Genomic DNA, 22,927 nt, shown 5'->3' on the forward strand with positions numbered 1-22,927 from the left:
CAGATACTTCAGGGCTCAGTGTAAAACGTCGCTAACAACGCTGTGAAGAGTTTTAATAAAATGACGAAAACCGAGCAGGTTTCAAATAAAAGTCGCTGAATTTTCAAAAAGGTTAACAATACAGGTTTTCTATACCCACACGAAGATATTCCTTTTGTAGTAATGATAATAATTAAATACGTCTGCCTGGGTACATCGTTATTGAAAGGAAAAGCACAAAATGTCTTTCACATGAACCGGAAGCACGGTGGCCGAGTGGTTAAGGCGTTGGACTTAAGATCCAATGGACGTTAGTCCGCGTGGGTTCGAACCCCACCCGTGCTAGCTAGTATTTTGTTCGTAATAAATACGGTCATATTGTCACATTCATTTTAGACGAGACTTCAACAAACTTACATGATTTCGGATCAACACTTATCAATCGGTAAAACTTTCAGTATTGTTTGTTTCTTAATGTTTCAAAAATGAGTTTACACCTTAGATGAATATGGATTAATTTTGGAAAAAAATCTTGAGTCATTTGGATATGAAATATGTCGGTGGTCCTGAGACGTTTATTAGAACGATAGATTCAACAAGACCAGCATGCTACATGTTATTTTCCGACAGTGCACGTGGGTCACTTATTCTTCAGGTCTCTGGACAAGGTGTCAGTGAGCGTATTCCCTTGTTACCTGAAGCGACTAGAGTCTTTGGGGATGATAATTGTGGACTGTGGGGCGTAATTCCATGGGAAGTACATGCGTTGTCAATTTGTTCAAAGTTTGTTTTATTATCGTTCGGTTTAACGTGAAATGTGTTATATACATGGGGTCTATTTTTGAAGAAGCCTTGGGTTTTGTTTTTGTTTGCTATCTACAAGTCATTTACAATAATTAGAGGGATCCTTACAGCCACTAAAGTTGTATTAATATACAACTGCTTCCAATAACAATAGGCGGCCGTTGTACAATATGTTTATGTTTATTACCCATAGAGTTAGAAATAGTTCATAAAAATCGTATGTGCCCCAGAGCAAATATTACTTCAACACACCAGTGTACTGTTAACGTCATCCGGACGGCATTGATGACGTCAATTGGAATCTTATTGTGACACAAGGTTGGAATGACGACACACCAGAAACGACGTCATCAAGATTGTTGATGTTTTTCGACAATTGTGGATTTCTAAGACGGAGATCGGGAACAGTGCATTCTTCTAAAGGGTGAAGAAAATCATGGGTATTAACGAAATTATTACACTCGCATGTGTGTCATAGTGAGTTTACGAATTCTGAGACTCGTTGCGTAAAATCAGTATGACACACATGGTCATATACAGGTAATCATATCTAAAAATACTTTAACTAATGTGTAGTAGTATCATAATCTGTTATTTTATCGTGTTATGTTTCAATGTTGACATTTATTGTAAATACGCGTTTAGAAGTGTACACTGGCTTATATTTATAGGCTTGACATCACTTTTAACAGTATGAATATTATGTATTAAAAATGATGTAACGTGAGTCTCTCTCTCTCAAGTTGACCTGGTAAATGTTGTCCTGATGTCACAAGGCTGTGTTAATTGACTTACAGGACGTTGTTCATATATTTATTTTGGTTAACTGACCCGGCGTTATTCGTTGATTTGTATCAAGCTTTTCTTTCAAAAAAGTTTCAAATGTCGCTCCTCGAGATCTCTCCGTTGCGTTGGTTTACAGCAGGTTAAAAAAGGCATCTTTGCTTCCGGGTTCGCTTAACTCATAAGCTGGCCAAGATCAGGCCCCTATATCATTGTAAAACTTAGCATAACAATCAGACAATTATTTGGTAATCATGATATTATTAATCTTGAGATCTTGCAACGATTGGACTTAAAATAAACGGTTCAGTGTGTTTCACACAACTTTGCAGATATAGCAACTGCTGAACGGGTGCCTTTCGCAATTCAGGAAGTAAACTTTCAGTTGTTGGGTTTTTACTGGCTTCAACCGAGGTTAAGGTTTGTGTCCAGTGCCAACCTAAAAACGTTTCAATATTTCTTTAAGTAAGATAAATCAGTTTATACCTTCTCACTCTAAAGTGCAAACGTAAGTATGTTAAATTTTGTTTCAAGAGTATGGTTCTCAAATATTCTTGTACTGCATTTGGAGGTTTTGCACAAATATCAAGCATTTCACGTATACATCAAACAAATAAGGTATTGCTGTATGGGTAATTTTAATCATTTCGTTTTCCGTTTCCGTTTTTTTACAGCCTCTTGTAAGATGACCGAGGGTTACTAACCTACCATTATTAACAGACTTCAAACGTCCAGTTACCTCCCTTGTCTCGGGAAGATTCGATGTTGACCTACTGAAGAGAACAATGCAGTCGAAAATATGCGAACTGTTTCAATACTTATGTTGTTCCAAACATTTTTTATATCATAATTTCACCTATGCCTAGTTATGTCTTAATTAAATTAATTACTAACTTCAGTGTGTTTAGATTTACAATAATGTGTGCGAGTAATCTATACACGTCTTTGGAGTAATTAACCCTCTGCCTTTCACATAAAGAGTAACCTGTGTACTATTGCTGTGCCGACCAGTCCTTGTTTTATCCGAGCGCCAGACAGGTTGATAAGTACTATCTTTCAAAGTCTTTTGGTATGACGCGGCCGGGGATTGAACCGCGACATTCCACTACCACCTGGACGCACGTCCCCCGGCACGTGTAGGGTCACGTACTTGCTGCATGAAGGTGGACCTGTAGTCACACATCTTAGCTTCTCATGGGCTTTTCCACCATTTATTCAAACAATCAGCCAGACTTGCAACAGACCTGCATTTGATATTGCTAGACTATTGTAAACATGGTAAAAGGAAAAGAAATATCTTGATGAGGTGATTTTATAAAAAGTTCCAAATATTGTGTATTGTGATGTATTCCAAGGTGTTCTATTTGAGCCATGTATCTATGTTGACAGAAGTATTACTAAGCTATTTCACAGCCAAACAGTTGATAATTGAATAAAAACAATCATGACAAATTTGATAACATATTACCATATATTTTGAATGTAGCTAAGTCAGGCCATGGTTATATATAAGCTCTTAATCCACAGATTTCTGTTTAAAGGTTTGGGTGCAGAAATAATTAAGAACCCTTATTACTAACTTAATAATGAGCAAGATTATTATATTACCTTATTACAATATCTGAAGATTGACTTGAATGTGTCAATTAACACTTATTGTGTCAATTAACACTTATTGTACAAAAACTATGAACATGTGTAATAATCAGTATTAATTGAATAAGGCTGAACAGTGAGCTGGTAGTAAATCAAGGATGTAGACCTGGATTCGGAGTCAGGCATAATACCAGTATAGCACTTCACAAGCCAAAACCCAAAGTTTAATCAGAGTATCAAAACATATTTCCAGATATAAACAATTCTGAATATGAATGAATATGCAGTCAGATATCAGTACATAATAGCAATTTAGTCATCATAGTTTAATTTTCAGAATTTCACCTCAAATGTTTCTCTGCTAAGACTGCATACAAAGAAAACTGATATTGTGTTGCCTATGGTGAAATGTTTTTTGTTTGTTTATTTGTTGTTTAATGCCGCACTCAACAATATTCCAGCTAAATGACGGCAGTCTGTAAATAATCAAGTCTGGACCAGACAATCCAATGATTGATATCATGAGCATCAATCCACACCATTGGGATCGATGACATGCATCAACCAAGTTAGCAAGCCTGACCACCCGATCCTGTTAGTCGCCTGTTACGGCAAGCAGTCGACTTTTTACAGCAAGCATGGGTTGCTGAAGACCTATTCTACCCTGAAGACCTATTCTACCCCGGATCTTCATGGGTCTCATGGTGAAGTGTGCCATTCTGCACCATTTTCATTGCGCAATTTTGATTGGACTATGCATAGACTCATTAGTCCAGCCAAACTGTAAACTTCATAATACCAGCCTGGTTCGGCAAGGGTGGAAACTAAGTCAGTTAACTCCCTTGCCTCGATGGCGTAAACATTGAACTTGTAGAATCAGAATGAAGTACATAATAGCATTTAAAACCCTTTTTGGTCAGCTCCACTGGTCTAGTAGAGATCCAACAGGACCGGCAGATTTGTTTACTGACAAATTTTGATCAGAGTCAAAACACTGTTCACGGGGGATCAGTTTTCTACTTGAAGTTTATTCAATTAATACTGATTATTACTGATCAAGTTGAATGCCAAATTTTATCAATTGTGCACAAATATCATAGAATCATTATGAAATATTTTCCACTGGAAAATCTATCCTAAATGATTCTGGGTGATGCAACTTTTGTACACATTATATTTTATAGATTTGCATAGTTCAGTCAGCAATATTCCGCCTAAATTCCTGCAACTTCTAGGCCCGGTAGACAAAATGGATGATAGCATGCACAGCAAGCAGGGTATGGTGATACACTGCGACCATCAGATACTCCTTAGTCAGGTCTTACAGGTCTGTGCGCATATGCTTGCATTTATAGTGGTTTGGTTTGTTTGTTGTTTAACGCCTCTCTCAGCACTGCTGACCAAGGAGGTTCTCTGTATATTTGAATTTGGAATCTGAGTGAGTGAGTTGGGTTTAATTTCGCTTTGACCAGTATTCCAGTTATATTGTGGCGTGTCAGCTTAATGTGGGAGGAATGCACAAAGTGGTTGGTTGGTTGGTTGTTTAACGCCGCACTCAGCAATATTCCAGCTATATGAGGGCCATCTGTAAATAATCGAGTCTGGACCAGACAGTTCAGTGATTGACATCGTGAGCATCAATCCACGCCATTGGGATACGATGAATGCATCCACCAAGTCCGCGAGCCTGACCACCCGACCCCGTTACTCGCCTTGTACGACAAGCATAGTCACCTTTAACAGCAAGCATGGGTTGCTGAAGACCTATTCCATCCCGGATCTTCACGGGTCAATTCATAGTGTGCCATATTCAATTCAATTCTTTATTCTCCCTGTCAATGTCCACTCAATTTCATTCTCTGCTCCCTGGGGAGTATACAACTCAAGTTGCATGTGAGGACAAGAAGTTTAACAGTCACCATCTCATCCTACCGGGTACCCACCCATTACTGGGTGAACAGAGCCATATTTCAAGGGAGGGAGTGAGTGAGTGAGTGAGTATGGTTTTACACCGCTTTTAGCAATATTCCAGCAATATCGTGGTGGGGGACACCAGAAAATGAGCTTCACATATTGTGCCCATGAGGGGAATCAAACCCGGGTCTTCAGTGTGACAAGTGAACGCTTTAACCACTAGGCTACCCTACCCCACAGCATATTTTCAACAAAGTCACTTGCCAAAGGTGACACATGCTTCATGGAGACAAATAACAAGGCAGCTCTGTTCAGTACCATGAAAAAACCTTGAACAACTTGTGTTTCCCTTCACCATACAAACTGACAGACTTTCTTATTTCAAAAATTTATTCAGCAAAGTTAAGTATTGCAATATGTTGCATAGTAAGTCCCACAGAGTATGAACTGAAGCTGACTTCACAAGGGCATTGTACGCACAAGGAAATAAATTATTTGTCAACAACTTCCTACAGTAAACATATTGCTTCACTGGCACTAATTGGACTACTTCCAACCGCTGATGGATAAAACTCCACATAAAACACACAAATAACAAACATTTTCGAAAAAATATCAATAACAAATTTCACTGTTGCCATGGTTACGTAGATAATGGACATGATGTTGCAGTGCTGCAGGAAACACAAGTGTTATTCTTGGCCTCTCAATTGTCTTTATTGTGACAGTCAGATGATAAATTACACTCATACCTTCCCATGCTCCCGGACACTGATACAAAATGAGATGAACAGAAAGAGAAAGAGACTAAAAATAAAATCTAAAGACGCATTGTTTATAGCTCATCGGAAGTTTTCTGTTTACTGAAATATTTCTGGGACTCTTTTGGATTTGGGATGATCTGTAAAAGAAGAAACAAACAAAACTGAAATGTGTGCACAAATTGTGTGAGTGGTGGGTTCTACCGGTTGAGCAGGACGTGCCTTCCCTTTTTGCAAACACATGGTGTCATCACTAATTTTCAGCGATCCATTAATTTATTTTTCATCAGGATTTTGCCTTTTACGCACTATTGAATTGGGTTCAGCAGACAATTGAGACTAATAATTTATTGGCGTTGACATTTTATATATTTCAATACCAGAAATAAATACTAGAAAGTAGCAATTGACCAGAACTCCTCGATACGAGTTGTCTTCAAATTTTCAGACATTTACAGATTCACAATTTGAAAGATTTTAGAATCCCCAGCAAAGGAAAGACTGGCACTGCAAGACTTCAAATCAACATAATTCCTTCATCATGTTCATACAAATCATCAGTTCCAAACAATTAGTCTGGCTCCAAGGATTACCCTTCCCCAATCGCTATAGTTACATGTTCATATTATTCCTATACTGCTGCACTGACCGTATCACTGCCTGGTTTCCTGCAGGATTACCTCCCTTCCCCAATCGCTATAGTTACATGCTTGCATTACCCAATAAGTCCCACACTGCTGTACTGACCGTATCACTACCTGGCTTCCTGCAGGATTACCTCCCTTCCCCAATCGCTATAGTTACATGCTTGCATTACCCAATATGTCCCACACTGCTGTACTGACCGTATCACTGCCTGGCTTCCTGCAGGATTACCTCCCTTCCCCAATCGCTATAGTTACATGCTTGCATTACCCAATATGTCCCACACTGCTGTACTGACCGTATCACTACCTGGCTTCCTGCAGGATTACCTCCCTTCCCCAATCGCTATAGTTACATGCTTGCATTACCCAATATGTCCCACACTGCTATACTGACCGTATCACTGCCTGGCTTCCTGCAGGATTACCTCCCTTCCCCAATCGCTATAGTTACATGCTTGCATTACCCAATATGTCCCACACTGCTGTACTGACCGTATCACTGCCTGGCTTCCTGCAGGATTACCTCCCTTCCCCAATCGCTATAGTTACATGCTTGCATTACCAAATATGTCCCACACTGCTGTACTGACCGTATCACTGCCTGGCTTCCTGCAGGATTACCTCCCTTCCCCAATCGCTATAGTTACATGCTTGCATTACCCAATATGTCCCACACTGCTGTACTGACCGTATCACTGCCTGGCTTCCAGCCTGCGGGGCACACTTCTCCATGTTTGTCTGTGTACTGGAAGGCCTGAACTAGCCGAATGGTCTCGTCCACAGACCGACCCACAGGGAGATCATTCATGGTGATCTGGCGCAGGACTCCCTTGTTGTCAATGATGAACAGGCCTCTGAAATAACATGTTGGTCTGACTTTATTGACAGTCAGGACAACACAGGTTTGGGGACAGTGAGGAATACACAGGTTTCAGGACAGTCAGGACAACACAGGTTTGGGACAGTCAGGACTACACAGGTTTGGGACAGTCAGGACTACTCAGGTTTGGGACAGTCAGGACTACCCAAGTTTGGGACAGTGAGGAATACACAGGTTTGGGACAGTGAGGACTACACAGGTTTGGGACAGTGAGGAATACACAGGTTTGGGACATTCAGGACTACACAGGTTTGGGACAGTGAGGAATACACAGGTTTGGGACAGTGAGGAATACACAGGTTTGGGACAGTGAGGAATACACAGGTTTGGGACAGTGAGGAATACACAGGTTTGGGACATTCAGGACTACACAGGTTTGGGACAGTGAGGAATACACAGGTTTGGGACAGTGAGGAATACACAGGTTTGGGACAGTGAGGAATACACAGGTTTGGGACAGTGAGGAATACACAGGTTTGGGACATTCAGGACTACACAGGTTTGGGACAGTGAGGAATACACAGGTTTGGGACAGTGAGGAATACACAGGTTTGGGACATTCAGGACTACACAGGTTTGGGACAGTGAGGAATACACAGGTTTGGGACAGTGAGGAATACACAGGTTTGGGACAGTGAGGAATACACAGGTTTGGGACATTCAGGACTACACAGGTTTGGGACAGTGAGGAATACACAGGTTTGGGACAGTGAGGAATACACAGGTTTGGGACAGTGAGGAATACACAGGTTTGGGACAGTGAGGAATACACAGGTTTGGGACATTCAGGACTACACAGGTTTGGGACAGTGAGGAATACACAGGTTTGGGACAGTCAGGACTACACAGGTTTGGGACAGTGAGGAATACACAGGTTTGGGACAGTGAGGAATACACAGGTTTGGGACAGTCAGGAATACACAGGTTTGGGACAGTCAGGAATACACAGGTTTGGGACAGTCAGGACTACACAGGTTTGGGACAGTCAGGACTACACAGGTTTGGGACAGTCAGGAATACACAGGTTTCAGGACATGAGTTTTGGGACTATTTCAGTAGAATCATGGCCAGGGAAACCAAAAACAGACTCATGCAGAGGACAAATGTATTATTGCAGCGTCAACACGTCAAAGGTTGTGTGCACTATTTACACTCAAGACACTGGTCATTACTGTTTCCAAACGAAAAAAGTAGGAAAAATGATTTGGGATGATAAATATAATCTCGCCCTTGTGCTTTCCAAACTTAAATGTATCAAGACTCATTGATGAAGGTATTCTCAACTCGTCTTGATATTTATGATTTCGGAAGACACTGTTTAGATCCTGTAAACATTCATAATAAAAATGTCTTTCAACCTTCCGAATGCTTGATGTTGACAGTGACATTTCTAAACTTTAAAGGGCAACAGAGAAATGAAAACATTTCTGCTTGAACTTATTTCTAGCAGCACCTTAGGTGACGACTGGTCTATCTGTTCTCACCAGACACCTAGAGATAACCGATCCAGTGTAGTCACTTGCCTTAGTGTGTGACCAAGATCCTCCAAGTAGACACCGTAAGCCTTGGAGATGTCATGTGTGATGTCTGAGAGAAGTGGAATGTTGATGGCGCCCAAGCCGCCCTGGTCACGGGGAGTGTTGATCCTGAACAGAGTTATCTCCCTTATATCAATCAGCAAACACAGTTACTTGTTCCTGACTAGTCAGAATTTAAATATAATACAAAAAGTACTTGAAATCAAATTGATTCAACCGAATACATGTATATGTTCCCTCACTATAAAATAATGGCAGAGTTTAGTTCTTAGTTTTGTGAATGCGAGCATGACGTGTGTGATTGATTGAATTAAAAGTATTTAAGTGAGTGAGTGAGTGACATTTTACGCTGCTTTTAGTAGTATTCCAGCAATATCACGGCGGGGACACCAGAAATGGGCTTCAGAAATTGTACCCATGTCAGGAATCGAACCCGGGTCTACGGTGCGACGAGCGGACGCTTTAACGACTAGGCTACCCGACCGCCCAACAGTATTTAAGCCTTATGAAGGCTATGTAATACTTCTGGGCAGGTCTGGGCAAGCAAATCAGTGGTTGATAACACAAGCAGCTGCCAACATCTTCAGGGCATATTACCAGTACCCAAATCCCATCTCAGCCAGTTCCATGTGGCCAGCATAGTACCCCTGCCACACAGGCCAGCGCCATGTGACAATTCATCAATTCTTACACAGTCCATTCAAGATATTGCAGGGGTTTCATTTTTGACGAGTCTTCACTTTTAGATAAACCTATGTCATAGAATGGTTGACTTTCATTGAGAAAATACCCTAAAACGTGGAAAACTATTTCCATGTGTGTTGTTATCCTTTGTTTACATTGGTCGTACCGCTCCACGTGCCGTCATCGAAGCCCTACGGAGAGCTAGTGATATGATTTGTTTGTTTGTTTATTTGTTGTTAAACGCCGCATTCAGCAATATTCCAGCTATATGAAGGCGGTCGGTAAATAATCGAGTCTGGTCCAGACAGTCCAGTGATTGATATCATGAACATCGATCCACGCAATTGGGATCAATGACATGCATCAACCAAGTCAGCGAGCCTGACCACCCGATCCCGTTAGTCGCCTTTTACGACAAGCATGGTCGCCATTTACGGCAAGCATGGGTTGCTGAAGACCTATTCTACCCCGGATCTTCACAGGTCGCTAGTGATATGACCACTGTGATGTATAAAGATATACTGCCAAGCAATATATTGTCATTTTTGCAGCTGTAGCACATAGTAGCACATCTATATAATAATGAAAAACAATATGTAAAGCACACCGAAAGGCTTGCATTAGGCTAGTCGGTTCTGATTTCAGAATAAGCATGTTTGTTTACAAACAAGAGAAAAGTCTGGTCACATGATATGCAAATTAGCCTGTGGAGTAATGCTAAGTCACCCCTGTGGAGTATGGGAAACCTATTCTGACATGGGAGTGCCCATGAGGGGAAGGGAAACAAGCTGACAGCTTGGAAAGCCTGCCCCAGCCTGAAATGAAAGTCCGATGCTGCCTGATCTCCTTCACAGCATCAGCATGATGTTACATACCAGGCCAGGTGAGTGAACTGCGAGTCCACCGAGCATGCTACCACTTCCGTGTTAATCTTCCTGAACTCGGCTACCCGGTCACTGAAGGCGATGATCTCAGTTGGACACACGAACGTGCTGTCACAGAGAAGACAAAGAGTCAAACAAGCTGTAACACTGCACATGTTTATAAACATACTTAGCTCCATACATGGCAATGTACTTACATCGATTTTGGTGGAGTTTTTAACACCACTTTTAGCAATATCCAGCAATATCATGGTGGGGGACACCAGAAATCGGCTTCACACATTGTACTCATGTGGGGAATCAACCCAGGTATTTGGCAAAACGAGCGAATGCTTTAAGCACTACCCCCACCCCGATCTTGGTGGAAGACTTCAAGGATGCAACTTGGCAGAGTCAGTCTGTCTAAAGTCAGAGTGTCAGGCTTCCTGGGGGTTGTCTCCATATGCTAGCTGTATTCAGGCTAGTAATTGTTGCACAAGTTACATCCCTGCACATATTGAACTGACACTATAATATGATGTGAGTGAGTGCGTGAGTATGGTTTAACACCGCTTAAACAAAATCATTTCAAACAGTGATTGTTATGTACTCTTATCAATCTGGTTTCTGATTATACAAGAATATGGTGGCTAAGTATTACACAGACGGGAACTTACAAGTCAAGTGGGTAGAAAAAGAAGACGAGGTATTTCCCCTTGTAGTCGGAGAGTTTGATGTCCTTAAACTCCCCCTTGATCACAGCCGTACCGTTCCAGTCAGGAGCCGGCTTTGAGACTGGAAACAAACACATCAACATCTCAGCTGCATCAGTTAACAAACATGAAAAATATCTGGGTTAGAATTGGTCTTCAGCAACCCATGCTTGTCGTACAGGGTCCAGTGGTCAGACTCACTGACTTGGTTGATCCATGTCATCGTATCTCATAGCAAACGCTTTAACCACTAGACTACCCAACGCCCCTTTTGGACTATGGATAGGGACGACAAAATTACAACCTGCATCTATGGGCGTTGATGAGAAAACAATGCTTAGACAGTTAAAACAATTACCTAAACAGCCTTGGAAATTAGAGGACTATAAAAAACATTTTTTAACTTGTCCTCACTGAATTATAGCCCTCAACAGCTACTAGTCAGTCATTGGATTGTCACTCATCCACTGAATTATAGCCCTCAACAGCTACTAGTCAGTCATTGGATTGTCACTAGTCCTCACTGAATTATAGCCCTCAACAGCTACTAGTCAGTCATTGGATTGTCACTCATCCACTGAATTATAGCCCTCAACAGCTACTAGTCAGTCACTGGATTGTCACTAGTCCACTGAATTATAGCCCTCAACAGCTACTAGTCAGTCATTGGATTGTCACTAGTCCTCACTGAATTATAGCCCTCAACAGCTACTAGTCAGTCATTGGATTGTCACTCATCCACTGAATTATAGCCCTCAACAGCTACTAGTCAGTCATTGGATTGTCACTCATCCACTGAATTATAGCCCTCAACAGCTACTAGTCAGTCATTGGATTGTCACTCATCCACTGAATTATAGCCCTCAACAGCTACTAGTCAGTCATTGGATTGTCACTCATCCACTGAATTATAGCCCTCAACAGCTACTAGTCAGTCATTGGATTGTCACTCGTCCTCACTGAATTATAGCCCTCAACAGTTACTAGTCAGTCATTGGATTGTCACTCATCCTCAACACAATTAAGAAGTCTCTGGCTAGCTGAATAGCGTGAATTTCGATGGTTGCTTCACAGGGCTAGATTTAAGGAACTTGATCTGACATGCATCAGGTGCATGTTGACATAAAAACCATGTTGCACCAAACTGAACCAGGTTTTACCCTAGTCTCATAAATTTATTAAAGCACATCTGCTGCCAGGGATGCATTGGAGTGAAACGTAATCGGAACCTGCACGTACATAACCTTGAAGTTCCCACAGAGTGAAGACCTCCAGCCTAAGAAAGCATGACATGACAAGATGTAGTATGGTAAATAAATAATAGAGGTATTGAGTTATTAAAGATCAATCTTTTGTTGACAAAAGTAAGGTTCAGTCTGACACAACTTCTTTTTGACATGCACTTAGTGCATGTAGACATATTATTAAGTTGCATTTTCAGTAATAGACATGATAGATGGTACTTGTGCATGTTATACATAGCTAAGTCGAACCCTGCTACATGTGAGATGTCCAACAATAACAGTCTACAGATACTAATTCTTACCCATCAAATCCATAACACAATGGTTGTTTTCACTGGTTTTGTAATTAAAACATTTTTGAACAAAATATATCAATAAACTTTAATACAGTGACACATATGTTGCAGCATTATCAAGCAGTTTTACACGCATCAAAGTATCCAGCTGAGATTAATTGCCTTTGATTTGCAGTTATTACACTAAGCCGACAATGACAGCTGAAATTAAGAGATATCGGTCTCCAACATGTCCACGAGCGCTAGCAATACTCAATAGACATGGTACATACAGATCCATGATATGTAAGGTAACAATGGCCACAGCTGGTGGCTGTAACTTGTATTTGTACCAGTATCAGAGATTAATCTTGGCATATTTTTGCCAAAAGTTGGTTCCATGTTCTCAATAAAGGTTGCTAATAATTCAAAAATTCAATTTTAAAATAACAACTTTCCCAATTTTGGTTTAACTTAAATGATATTACTTTGTAGCAATGTTAAACTTAGTATTTGGTTTGGAAGCATTGAATACAAAAACGTTCCAAAACTCAAATCGCTGGTTATGATGATGGTGACTTGCAAAATAATTGACAAATTTCTGAATATTCACAGTATCTTAATAAAATTTCAAGAAAGTAGAAATCTATTCTAAAAACGACATAACCAACAAATTTATCAATTCTGTTTTCAAACGAAAATAACAACCTCCAAAATATTTGATCACTATGAGATTTCCTTCTAGTAAGAACATAGCATCATCCTTGAACCAGTATACATATTCAGTATCAGGTTCACCATAACGAACATATTGTTGTCTTTATTTATTTACTGGTGACCAATTACTGGCTCGGAATAAAATTCGTTGCTGAGGTGAATCTACATAAAATATTGATGTAAAACTGAAAAGACCTGATCGCCCGCAATACCGCACTGTAAGCTATTCAGCTGTGACGGCGTGCGTCGTTACGCACATGACTTCCTCCTAGGCCTACCTGGGCCGGCGAACGCCTCATCATTTCAACTTACTGACAACTTGACTCCAGTGAGTGGCATGGCCTGTAGTGCGTCTGGTTTCCTGTGGATACACATGCCCCCCTGCATATGACATACATGCTTCCTCAGCCGAGAAAGCAACCGCAAAACACAGAGCCAGGCTCACGCTAAAAAACACACACGTTGTTGCTCCCGCCATCTTGCCTACGTTGATGCAATCAGCAGAGCTACTCAGGTCGATATTATAGTAGTTGCGAATAAAAAATATATTCGATTTGTAGAATATGTGAACTGTTAAATTCAATGTAAATGTTATTATAATGGATGAGTACACTATTTTATAAAAAGAACATGAATGGAATAGAGTTGTAATCGTATGCTACTATCCTACGACGAATCGAACACAATAACGTACGGTATGGTTTGATATTATAGTGAGTGAGTGAGTATGGTTTTACGCCGCTTTTAGCAATATTCCAGCAATATCACGGCGGGGGACACCACAAATGGGCTTCACACATTTTACCCATGTCGGGATTCGAACCCGGGTCTTCGGCGTGACGAGCGAACGCTTTAACCACGAGGCTACCCGACCGCCCCGTTTGATATTATAAACAAAAATACATTTATTTCACTCACTGACTAATACAAAACTGGCTGTCCAATTTCATCAACAGATAGTAACAGTAAGTTTGTCCCAGGAGAGAAATTAAATAAATTTACATACTATTTACAGAAAGGTCATATTTATGTATTCTGATGCAAGTATGAATGAGGCTTCAATAATGCTAACTAGTTATACGTCACACAAGAGTATTTCAGAACACCAGATATGAAAGTAAATTGAGATAAGACTGATATAGGTGGTCAAAGATGATGAAAGTGTGTCCGAATATCAGTAGCTGCGTGGAGCTGGGCTCCACCGTCGGGAGCCGAATTGCAGTCTAGCTATAGACATAGTAATTGGACATTGCAACTAAATTTCCAGGGCTGCTTCTCGGGCATTAGTCCTGCACCATGACCGTGGAATATATTTATTTTATGGAAAAAAAAAATCTAGAAATGTATACAAAAGCAAGTCTAGCCAGCTAAAGCTAGCTCTGAAATCAGCATAGGGAATTTGTTTTTATTTTTAGAGTCAAGAAGGATATTGTGTAGTATAAGATTTCAGAGACTAAATGTTAGTCTATTCGGGCATCGGAAAGTCAATTAACCTGCACGTGGGCCTGTTCAGGAGTGTCTGTTATATATGCAATGAAGACTTTTTTCACATGTCATTATATATCAGATACTAACAGGTAAAAAAATGCATGTACGGAAAGTTATGATTGTTATGAAGTTGTGTTTTCCAGAAGTGGGGTGAACTTATTTGTAAAATTGTACACATTTAACTGCTTATCATTTAATGATTTTTTGTAGGCTTTAGTATATGTTGGTTTGAATTTAGAATAGCAGTTGTATATAATAATCGTGTAAGTACAGAGGTTAAAGGGCAAGTAACGTAAACAAAATGATTGCGATTTTTTTGCGAATATCATGTCCCACCTAAACCGTGAATCTGTTTTTTTAATGTAGTGCGATAGACAACGAAACGCTGGTAAAATATACCAAATTTAATGTTAGGGACACATTTGAAAAAACATATTATGAAATGTATTGCAACGATTAACGATTATCATCAACGCTTTCATAAACTTTTGAATTTTAGATACACGACCAATCAATGTGAATGAAAAGGCAATGACTCAAGATGAAGTTTTCACTAAATGATTGTACTGTTGTGACATATATATCTGTACGATATCTGCCTGGTCAGGGACCAACCTCATAAATAACAGGCCATTTACTCTAAGAAGGCGCCGGCTTTCGTTATACAGAGTTACGTCCCTTTGGCGTGTCAGAAACCAGTGATCGTGGGTTTGATTCTGGGTTCGCCCGAATTATGTTTCATGGTTTGTCGGCACCATACCTGTGCTTATGGGTTTCACAAAAGTGGTATACGTCCAAGACCTTAATAAAGAGGGTTGGGACGGGTAACTCGGGTACTCGGGTCGGGTGGGTCCTGAGTAGGACCCGGGTACCCACAGGACTATCCGGACCCGTGGTTAGTCACGTGATATATTCTTTAATGACATAAACTCACTATAGCTCAGTGGTTACACTACGAGTCGCTAATGTTCGCATTTCTTTCTGACGATGCACACATTCCTTTTGACTTGTATATGTTTGAGTAAAGATAAAGCTTCAGTAAACTTCAGTGAACGCATGATCTGATTGTTTGATACATTTATCTAAATAGTTTTAGCCAGGGCTGCGGTAAAACAATTACCAATAAGACATTTTGTACCCAACTCTTGAAACTTGCAGTGGGTACCCGGGTAGGGTCGGGTAATAGGGGGTCGGGTACCCGGGTAGTAAATTTGGACTCGGCCCAGCCCTATTTAAATAATCACTTTGAGCTTTCCTCCCACACCAAGCTAACACGCCGAGTTATAACTGAAATATTGTTCAAAGCAGCGTTAAACTTACTCACTCACCCTAACTCCGAGTCAGTATAACTTGACGCATATGGGAAGATCTTATTTAATGAGACGAGTCAAGGACGTGCTCATATTGAAACAATTGAGAACTGATCCTAAATGAACAGAGCTTCCTTTTTGCAACATTTTGGTCCAAATTGTGAAAAGTATCTTTTTTCAGTCATATGAACTTTTTCAAAGCATGCTTAATTTTTCAACTCCCCTCAAATTACACAGTGTATCGAGAGTGCTGCTTAAGCTGAATATCGCTGTTTATAGTGAATGTTGTTTTACACCGCCTCATCAGCAATCTTCCTGCTCTTCCGGCATATGAACACAATTCATATCCCAAGTTAGAATTGATATTATTGGCCACGCAATTGTACAAATTAACTATTGAACATTGACTAGATGACATGGCATCCAAAGGAATACTTTGGTTAGAATGATATAGATCTAATCCTGTTGAAGTGAGTGAGTGAGTGTTACTTTACGCCAGATGCGAATATTCTGTAATAATCGACACTGGGCCAGACAAACATCTAGCAATTTCGCTTCTATATAACTGATAGAATCTATTTTATTTTCCTGACAGTTCTGAGCATCAAAAGTCGCATAGCTCGTCTACCCACAACAAGTAGTTGTTTAACTAACAGTATGTTATTCGGGATACGAAAATACGGCATGTGCGCGCAGCTTCACTTGGTATCGCTGACATTTCCAAGGTACCGACAACAAAACAACTAATGGCGGATCATTGCATGCTCTAAGGGATTAGATTGCGGTGGAAGATCACTGATGGCGACAACCGTGAGTATATTGGGTTCATTTGTCAACATCGACACATAGTTTGTTAAGAAATGATAGATTTTCATAAAATAACAAGTCTAGCTTCAAGAAGAAAAGGTCAAACATTTACATCCAATATCTTCCTTTTTGACTGTCGCAGGGAACACAGGAGGTGGTCACATAAATGATTTAGTCCGTGTAAATGTTCATTCTGTCCATGTACTGTTTGATAATGAAAGCATGTTCCTTAATTAACTTGTGTGCATTTATAGAATAATCCAATTCTAACAGAAGTCTTAATTTTCTATCACGCTAAACATGTTTGTGAACTGATTCAAACATGTCGTGTCACCTTTTTAATCATGATGACCCACAAAGACCGTTTTCTTGTAAAACTGACAAGTGTGCCCAATCTGTTCTTTGAATTCCTTTTATACTTTGATGCAGCCATTCCATCTCCTTGGTTCAAATATAATATGATGGTTCTGTTGATTCAGTTGTTAGGGTAGATAAAAAATGTATTTGGCATCAAGTGTTGCCATTACTTCATAAGTATCATAATTAAGGCGATATCATGGACGGACAAAGCAGAATCTTTATCGTCACTACAGTCCTCTATGTCAGCTTGTCCAGCAGACTGTGATTGAAGTTTAATTTAAGATACACATTTCAAGGTCTTAATTCCCAGGTTTAGCCTATAAACTGTGCTGTACTATGAGCATGTATATAGGTTCATTTACCATGTGTTTGTCCAGTACTGGTACATTGATTACTGGCTTCATATCATTAACATCATCACAAGTTATTTTTGTCAAAAGAATATGATTTCTAAGTATGCCAATTTGGGGCAGGAAAATATTTTGAACCATTACATTATGATTTTAAACGGCCAATACATTGACGGTTCTGGTTGTATTTAAATAATGCATGAAATAATAAGTGTGACTTCACACCTATAGTTCATGCTGAATTCTATTCTAAGATCAAAACAATAGAGTTTCACACAAGTGCTGCGCAGAATAACTGCATTTAGTCATGTTTATATTTGATGCAAATTGAAGAGAAAGGTTGTGTGTTTCTTACGAATGAGTTACAAAAGACTAATTGCCAGCTTGTTTGGATTTGGAGCCAGTGTTTGTTTAAGCCTAGAATACAATATTAATGCTTCGGTCGTATGAAGTCAATTACTTCACTCTTCTTCCCAGAGTTCCAGACTGGTACCTGACACATAGTCACATCTTACACAGTCCATTCAAGACATTGCTTATGTTTTTCATCTGTTTTCTACGTGACTACCCATTTAGATAAAAATGTGTCGTGAAACTTTTAACTTTCTTTGCAAATATCCTAAAATGTGAAAAGCTATTTCTATTTGTGTATTTATCCTTGTTTACATTGGTTGTACAGCTCCACATGCTGTCACCAAAGCCTAGCAATACAGCTAGCAATACAGTCACTTTGATGTGTAACCCTATATTGTCATCTAGCCCACTGTCCCAGTTGTAAGTAGCATATCTATATAATTATGCAAAACAATATGTAAAGCACACTGAAAGGCGTGCATTAGCATTGTCTGTCTGTTCTTGTATCAGACTAAGTTGGTTTGTTTAAAAATAACAGAAAAGTTCAGTCATGTGAAATGCCTACACCCATGATAACTAAAGCAGAAACTTCTCTGTCGGAATAAGGCATGCAGAGTAAGTTTGTTTGGGGGTTGTTGGGTATTGTTTGCAAACAATTTTTCAGAAGGGTCGACATACTGGCCCTTTAACTCGCTATTGCCAAAGAATTTTTAGCAGTTTTCACTGTATATTAAATTACATGCATTATGAAAAAACAACATGTTTCCATTGTCCTGAGTGACCCTAAATCTTTTATCTTTATTTGCACCATAATGTTTATCATGTTTATGACAATCCCAGTATCGTCCGAATTTAATGCTACTAAATGTAATGTAAATTTGTTCTGTTTGAAGATAAACCAGTCAGGGCTTAATTTATTAAAAAAAACATACAAAAATAACGAAAAATCAATATAACATGTCAGACTGTACCAGCATGATCAATGAGCTAGGGCATGTGCTAATCGTACTATGTATAACATCTGATAGAATATACAAGAACAGAAGACTGATGTGCAGATTACAGACTACACTGATCATAGACTGCAGATGAATGCTACTACAGTTATTTCAAATGAAGCCTAAATCAAACCAATACATTTACATGCTCACTCTTTCAAACAGTGTTTGAAATAATTTTTAAACTTAACAAGACAGTCGGGTAGATGACCCAGAGTGTTGCCTGCCCATCTTCAAAATTACCTGCCCGCATTCAGGCATTATAAATATTGCAAAATTGCAAAAACTAAGAGACAAATCGCGTCTTGATTCAGTTCAAATAATGCAAACAATTACTGGATAACCTTCAAGAAGTTGAATATATAAATAGTCTTAAAGTTATCTGCCAGACAGGTGCATTTCATGCAGCCTGACAGAAAAGTTACCTGCCACGGGCAGGCAGGCAGGCTGTTATTTCAGACACTACTTTCCAATAAACATGTAGTTGGAGCTTGTTGGGGTGAGGTGCAGAACAGGATACGAGATGTGACTGTTCATGTTAAACAAGAATTGATATTTGAAGTTAAGCTGATGAATATTTCTAAAAACGTAGATCCACTTTTGTGATCAGTTTTAACATATTACACTGTTTAGAAATCATATGATTAGTTAATGATTACAGGAGAACATGGTTAAATTGAAAAAAGATATAACAATATACTAATGGTTATATCCTGTGAAGATCCGTGATAGAATAGGTCTTAAACAACCCATGCTTTCCGTAAAAGGCAACTATGCTTGTCATAAGAGGCGACGAACGTGATCGGGTGGTCAGACTTGGTTGATGCATGAAATCATATCCGAATTGCATGGATCGATGCTCATGAAATCATGAAATGACTGGATTGTCTGGTCCAGACTCGATTATTTACAGACCGCCATCTTAAGGCTGGAATATTGCTGAGCGTGGCAGTAAACCACATGCACACACGCACACATGCACGCACACACACAGAGACACACACTAATGGTTATAACATTATTTCAACAGTCTTGACTGTTTTGCTATATATTATCATATATAACTTGTTGAGGTAACCAGTTTAGTCAGTGACCACAGGAAGTGAATCAAATTACGATGTACATGTAATAGTCCATTATCACTACAGTACATTTACAGATTAACGAACTTCAATTAGTGTGCCTTAAAACATGTGTGTACCAACAATCAATGTCACCTTGGATGCTGCTGAAACTGATCACCCGATCTATCGTCATCGCTGAAACTACTTCCTAATTATCAACTCATCTCACCTGCACATGTTTATGACAAGCAATGTCAAACTATCTCGGTTGGAGAGCCAACTGTCAGTTTCTACAAGGCAGCGCTGGGATGGAAGGAAGTTGACGTTACCACTTTTAAGAAGCTTTTGACACTTCCTTCTCAATTTTAGAACTGCAGTATCTGGTTCTTAGATTGTAAAAGTGTTCAGTCCAAGTTTTTGCATGCTAGAACGTGAATGATATGTATTTCATATATATGAATAGTGAGTTAATCCAAAATGGCGGACAAAAGTTGTAGCAGAATCACTCGGGGTATATGGGTTTTTATGCATCGCACGTAAGATTTATACCTAACGAGGGATTCATAAAACCCCAGAACACGGCTGTTCGATTGGACAGAGGTTAATTTGTGCTATGTCACGTGACTTCCATTGGCTAAAAAAAGTGTGCAGCATTTTTATTTGAAGCGGGGTAAAAGGGATTTATTGTCTCTCAGAAATCCACGTGCAGCTTGTACTGCTTGTGGCGCAGTGTAAGAGTTTTATTCCCCCGCTGAGAAATTTATAGCCTCCAAGGCGCGTTACACAGTATTTTAACAAGATCACATGGACCACTCAGATCTCATAATTCTGACATGGAGGTATGATGAACGGTAAATAACTGACTGCGGATTTAACACACTTCACCAGTCCCTTTGAGTCTGCTTTGATTTGATCCTCAAGTTCAAGTGTGTGGAACATAGGTTTGATTTAAGTACCATCATAGTTTTATGTAGCACGTAAGTCTACTATTATCATTATTGAACAAAACCCATTTAAAATAAATTCATTGTCTAGGAAGATTTGTCTTCTTAATATTCGCACTTCAACATGTCGGCTCGCCCTCATTAAACCATAATGAATTGTAAACATCTTCCTTCCTTCGCGCCTCAGTGATTAGTAATGTCAGACGAGTGTCGTAGCGCACACGTAAACATGGTAAAGCCATGAAACCATGGAAGGTCGAAGTCAATTTATCTCATCATGTGCTTTCATTTGTGGTCTGTGTGTGCATTAGTAATGCGTGACTTGATATTATTGTTGCTGGAGTTGTTTCAAACTGATATCGAGTTTCTTTGTCAACATCACTTGATAGGTGATCTCATTGAAAAATATATTGATTGAACAAGGGCTTGTTTAATTGTGTTTGTTAGAAGGGCATTTTGACATTGCATGATTAATAAAGGGTGTCACAATCATGGCAATGGGTTCGTTAAACATGTTAAAAGATGAATTAACATGATTAAAATCAGATGATTGTATAGAGGGAGGCAGTAATCAATATGTTCTTTTAGTTTCTGTTTCGCGTGTTTTAAGATAAAGAACAAATTAAATTAACTGTTGTGAAGGATATATTTCTGTTTTAACCTTGTCGTGACTCTTACATTTAGTTGAAAGTTCCATTAGTTACAAGAAAAGACAGTCCTGAGTTGTCTCATTAGCCATGTAAGCAAACCAGAAACCTGTGATTGTGGGTTGGAATCCCAAAATGAGATTTGTCCGTGTTTATTTTACTTATTTGCAACGATTGGCAGATGAATGCAAGAATATATAATACGTGTTGGATGGCTGACACTGAAGAGCGAATGCTGAGTGAGCTGATGCCACGCCACAAGATGATATACATGTAGTAAAAATAAACAAACACTCCTAGGAGGGCTGGGACGGGTAAAGAAAACTTAAATACTTTGTAATGAACCCATGAAGATCCAGGTTAGAATAGGTCTTCAGCAACCCATGCTTGCCATGAAAGTCGACTATGCTTGTTGTAAGAGGCAACTAACAGGATCAGGTAATCAGACTCGTTGATCTGATTGATTGATTGATCATGTTGATGCATGGCATCGTATCCTAATTGCCTGGATCGATGCTTCTGATGTCAATCACTTGATTGTCTGGTCCAGACTCAATTGTTTACAGACCACCCTCATATGTATAGAATATTGCTGAGTGCAGCGTTAAACACCAAACAAACAAAAAATCAAGAACAAACAAACCTTGTTAACCCTGCTAATTGAACAGTGCTTCACCAAGTAAACCTCAGGAGTCATAAATTGAAACGGGTAATTTCAATCACAATGAAAGTATCTGGGCCAACTTTCTAAATTATCACTGTTTTTCCTCTAGCCCATCATGAGATGAGGGGTGGTGGGGGAGCCTAGTAGTTACAGGTTCGATTTCCCACAATGTATGAGGTCCATTTCTGGTCTCCCCCGCCATGATATTGCTGGAATATCGCTACAAGCAGCATAGAACCATACACACTCATGAGGAAGCGACCTGGTATTTGAATCTTATATAGTTATAAGGGACCCCCCTCCCCCCATTTTACTTTTAACCTTGACTTTCACTGGGTAGTGTTACTTGGTAGTGAATGTGTAGTTAAACTAAATCTTATCTACAAAAATATGTATGGTATTGATAAACAAGCCCTTTGTTAATTTCCTTAGCTCCCAAGGGGCTTAATTTGCGAATATGTTACCTATCTTTCAATCTCATTAAAATCAGATCTTAGTTCTCACTACCGCTCTACAAAGATCTGAGGACATCCCATTACGGGA

General features: G+C 39.6%; 2 protein-coding genes and 1 non-coding gene across 7 annotated transcripts in view; 2 read left to right on the plus strand and 1 right to left on the minus strand.

The window, feature by feature from the left end:
* The first annotated feature begins 241 nt into the window (after positions 1-241).
* On the plus strand, positions 242-324 carry Trnal-uaa (transfer RNA leucine (anticodon UAA)). Its single transcript has one exon. It is a non-coding gene; the product is annotated as a tRNA-Leu (tRNA).
* A 5,069-nt stretch (positions 325-5,393) lies between these two features.
* On the minus strand, positions 5,394-13,885 carry LOC139473741 (peroxiredoxin-2-like). The gene is made up of 6 exons (XM_071256467.1): positions 13,711-13,885; positions 11,127-11,244; positions 10,462-10,578; positions 8,888-9,010; positions 7,173-7,338; positions 5,394-5,977 (listed from the first exon to the last, which is right to left on the minus strand). The coding sequence occupies exons 1-6, from the start codon at positions 13,874-13,876 to the stop codon at positions 5,912-5,914; spliced, it is 756 nt and encodes a 251-aa protein (XP_071112568.1). The 5' UTR covers positions 13,877-13,885; the 3' UTR covers positions 5,394-5,911.
* Positions 13,886-16,917: 3,032 nt separating this feature from the next.
* LOC139473755 (coiled-coil domain-containing protein 181-like) overlaps positions 16,918-22,927 on the plus strand; it is a 30,682-nt gene continuing 24,672 nt past the window's right edge. For all 5 annotated transcript variants that reach the window (XM_071256491.1, XM_071256494.1, XM_071256495.1 and 2 more), the window contains exon 1: positions 16,918-17,006. The gene's annotated coding sequence lies outside the window, so the exon portion shown is untranslated. The remainder of the gene's footprint in view (positions 17,007-22,927) is intronic.

Source organism: Haliotis cracherodii, unplaced genomic scaffold (assembly GCF_022045235.1).
Source record: "Haliotis cracherodii isolate W230 unplaced genomic scaffold, xgHalCrac1.p SCAF_3, whole genome shotgun sequence".
Lineage (NCBI taxonomy): Eukaryota > Metazoa > Mollusca > Gastropoda > Lepetellida > Haliotidae > Haliotis > Haliotis cracherodii.

Bases quoted from the DNA above. Each gene is read 5' to 3' on its own strand.
- LOC139473741 (XM_071256467.1), bottom strand. From the start codon at position 13,876: ATGGCGGGAGCAACAACGTGTGTGTTTTTTAGCGTGAGCCTGGCTCTG. The intron at 9,011-10,461 runs GTATGTAACATC...AACTCTGTTCAG, and splicing joins CAGTTCACTCACCTGGCCTG to GATCAACACTCCCCGTGACC. The intron at 7,339-8,887 runs GCAAGTGACTAC...ATGTTATTTCAG, and splicing joins GATCTTGGTCACACACTAAG to AGGCCTGTTCATCATTGACA.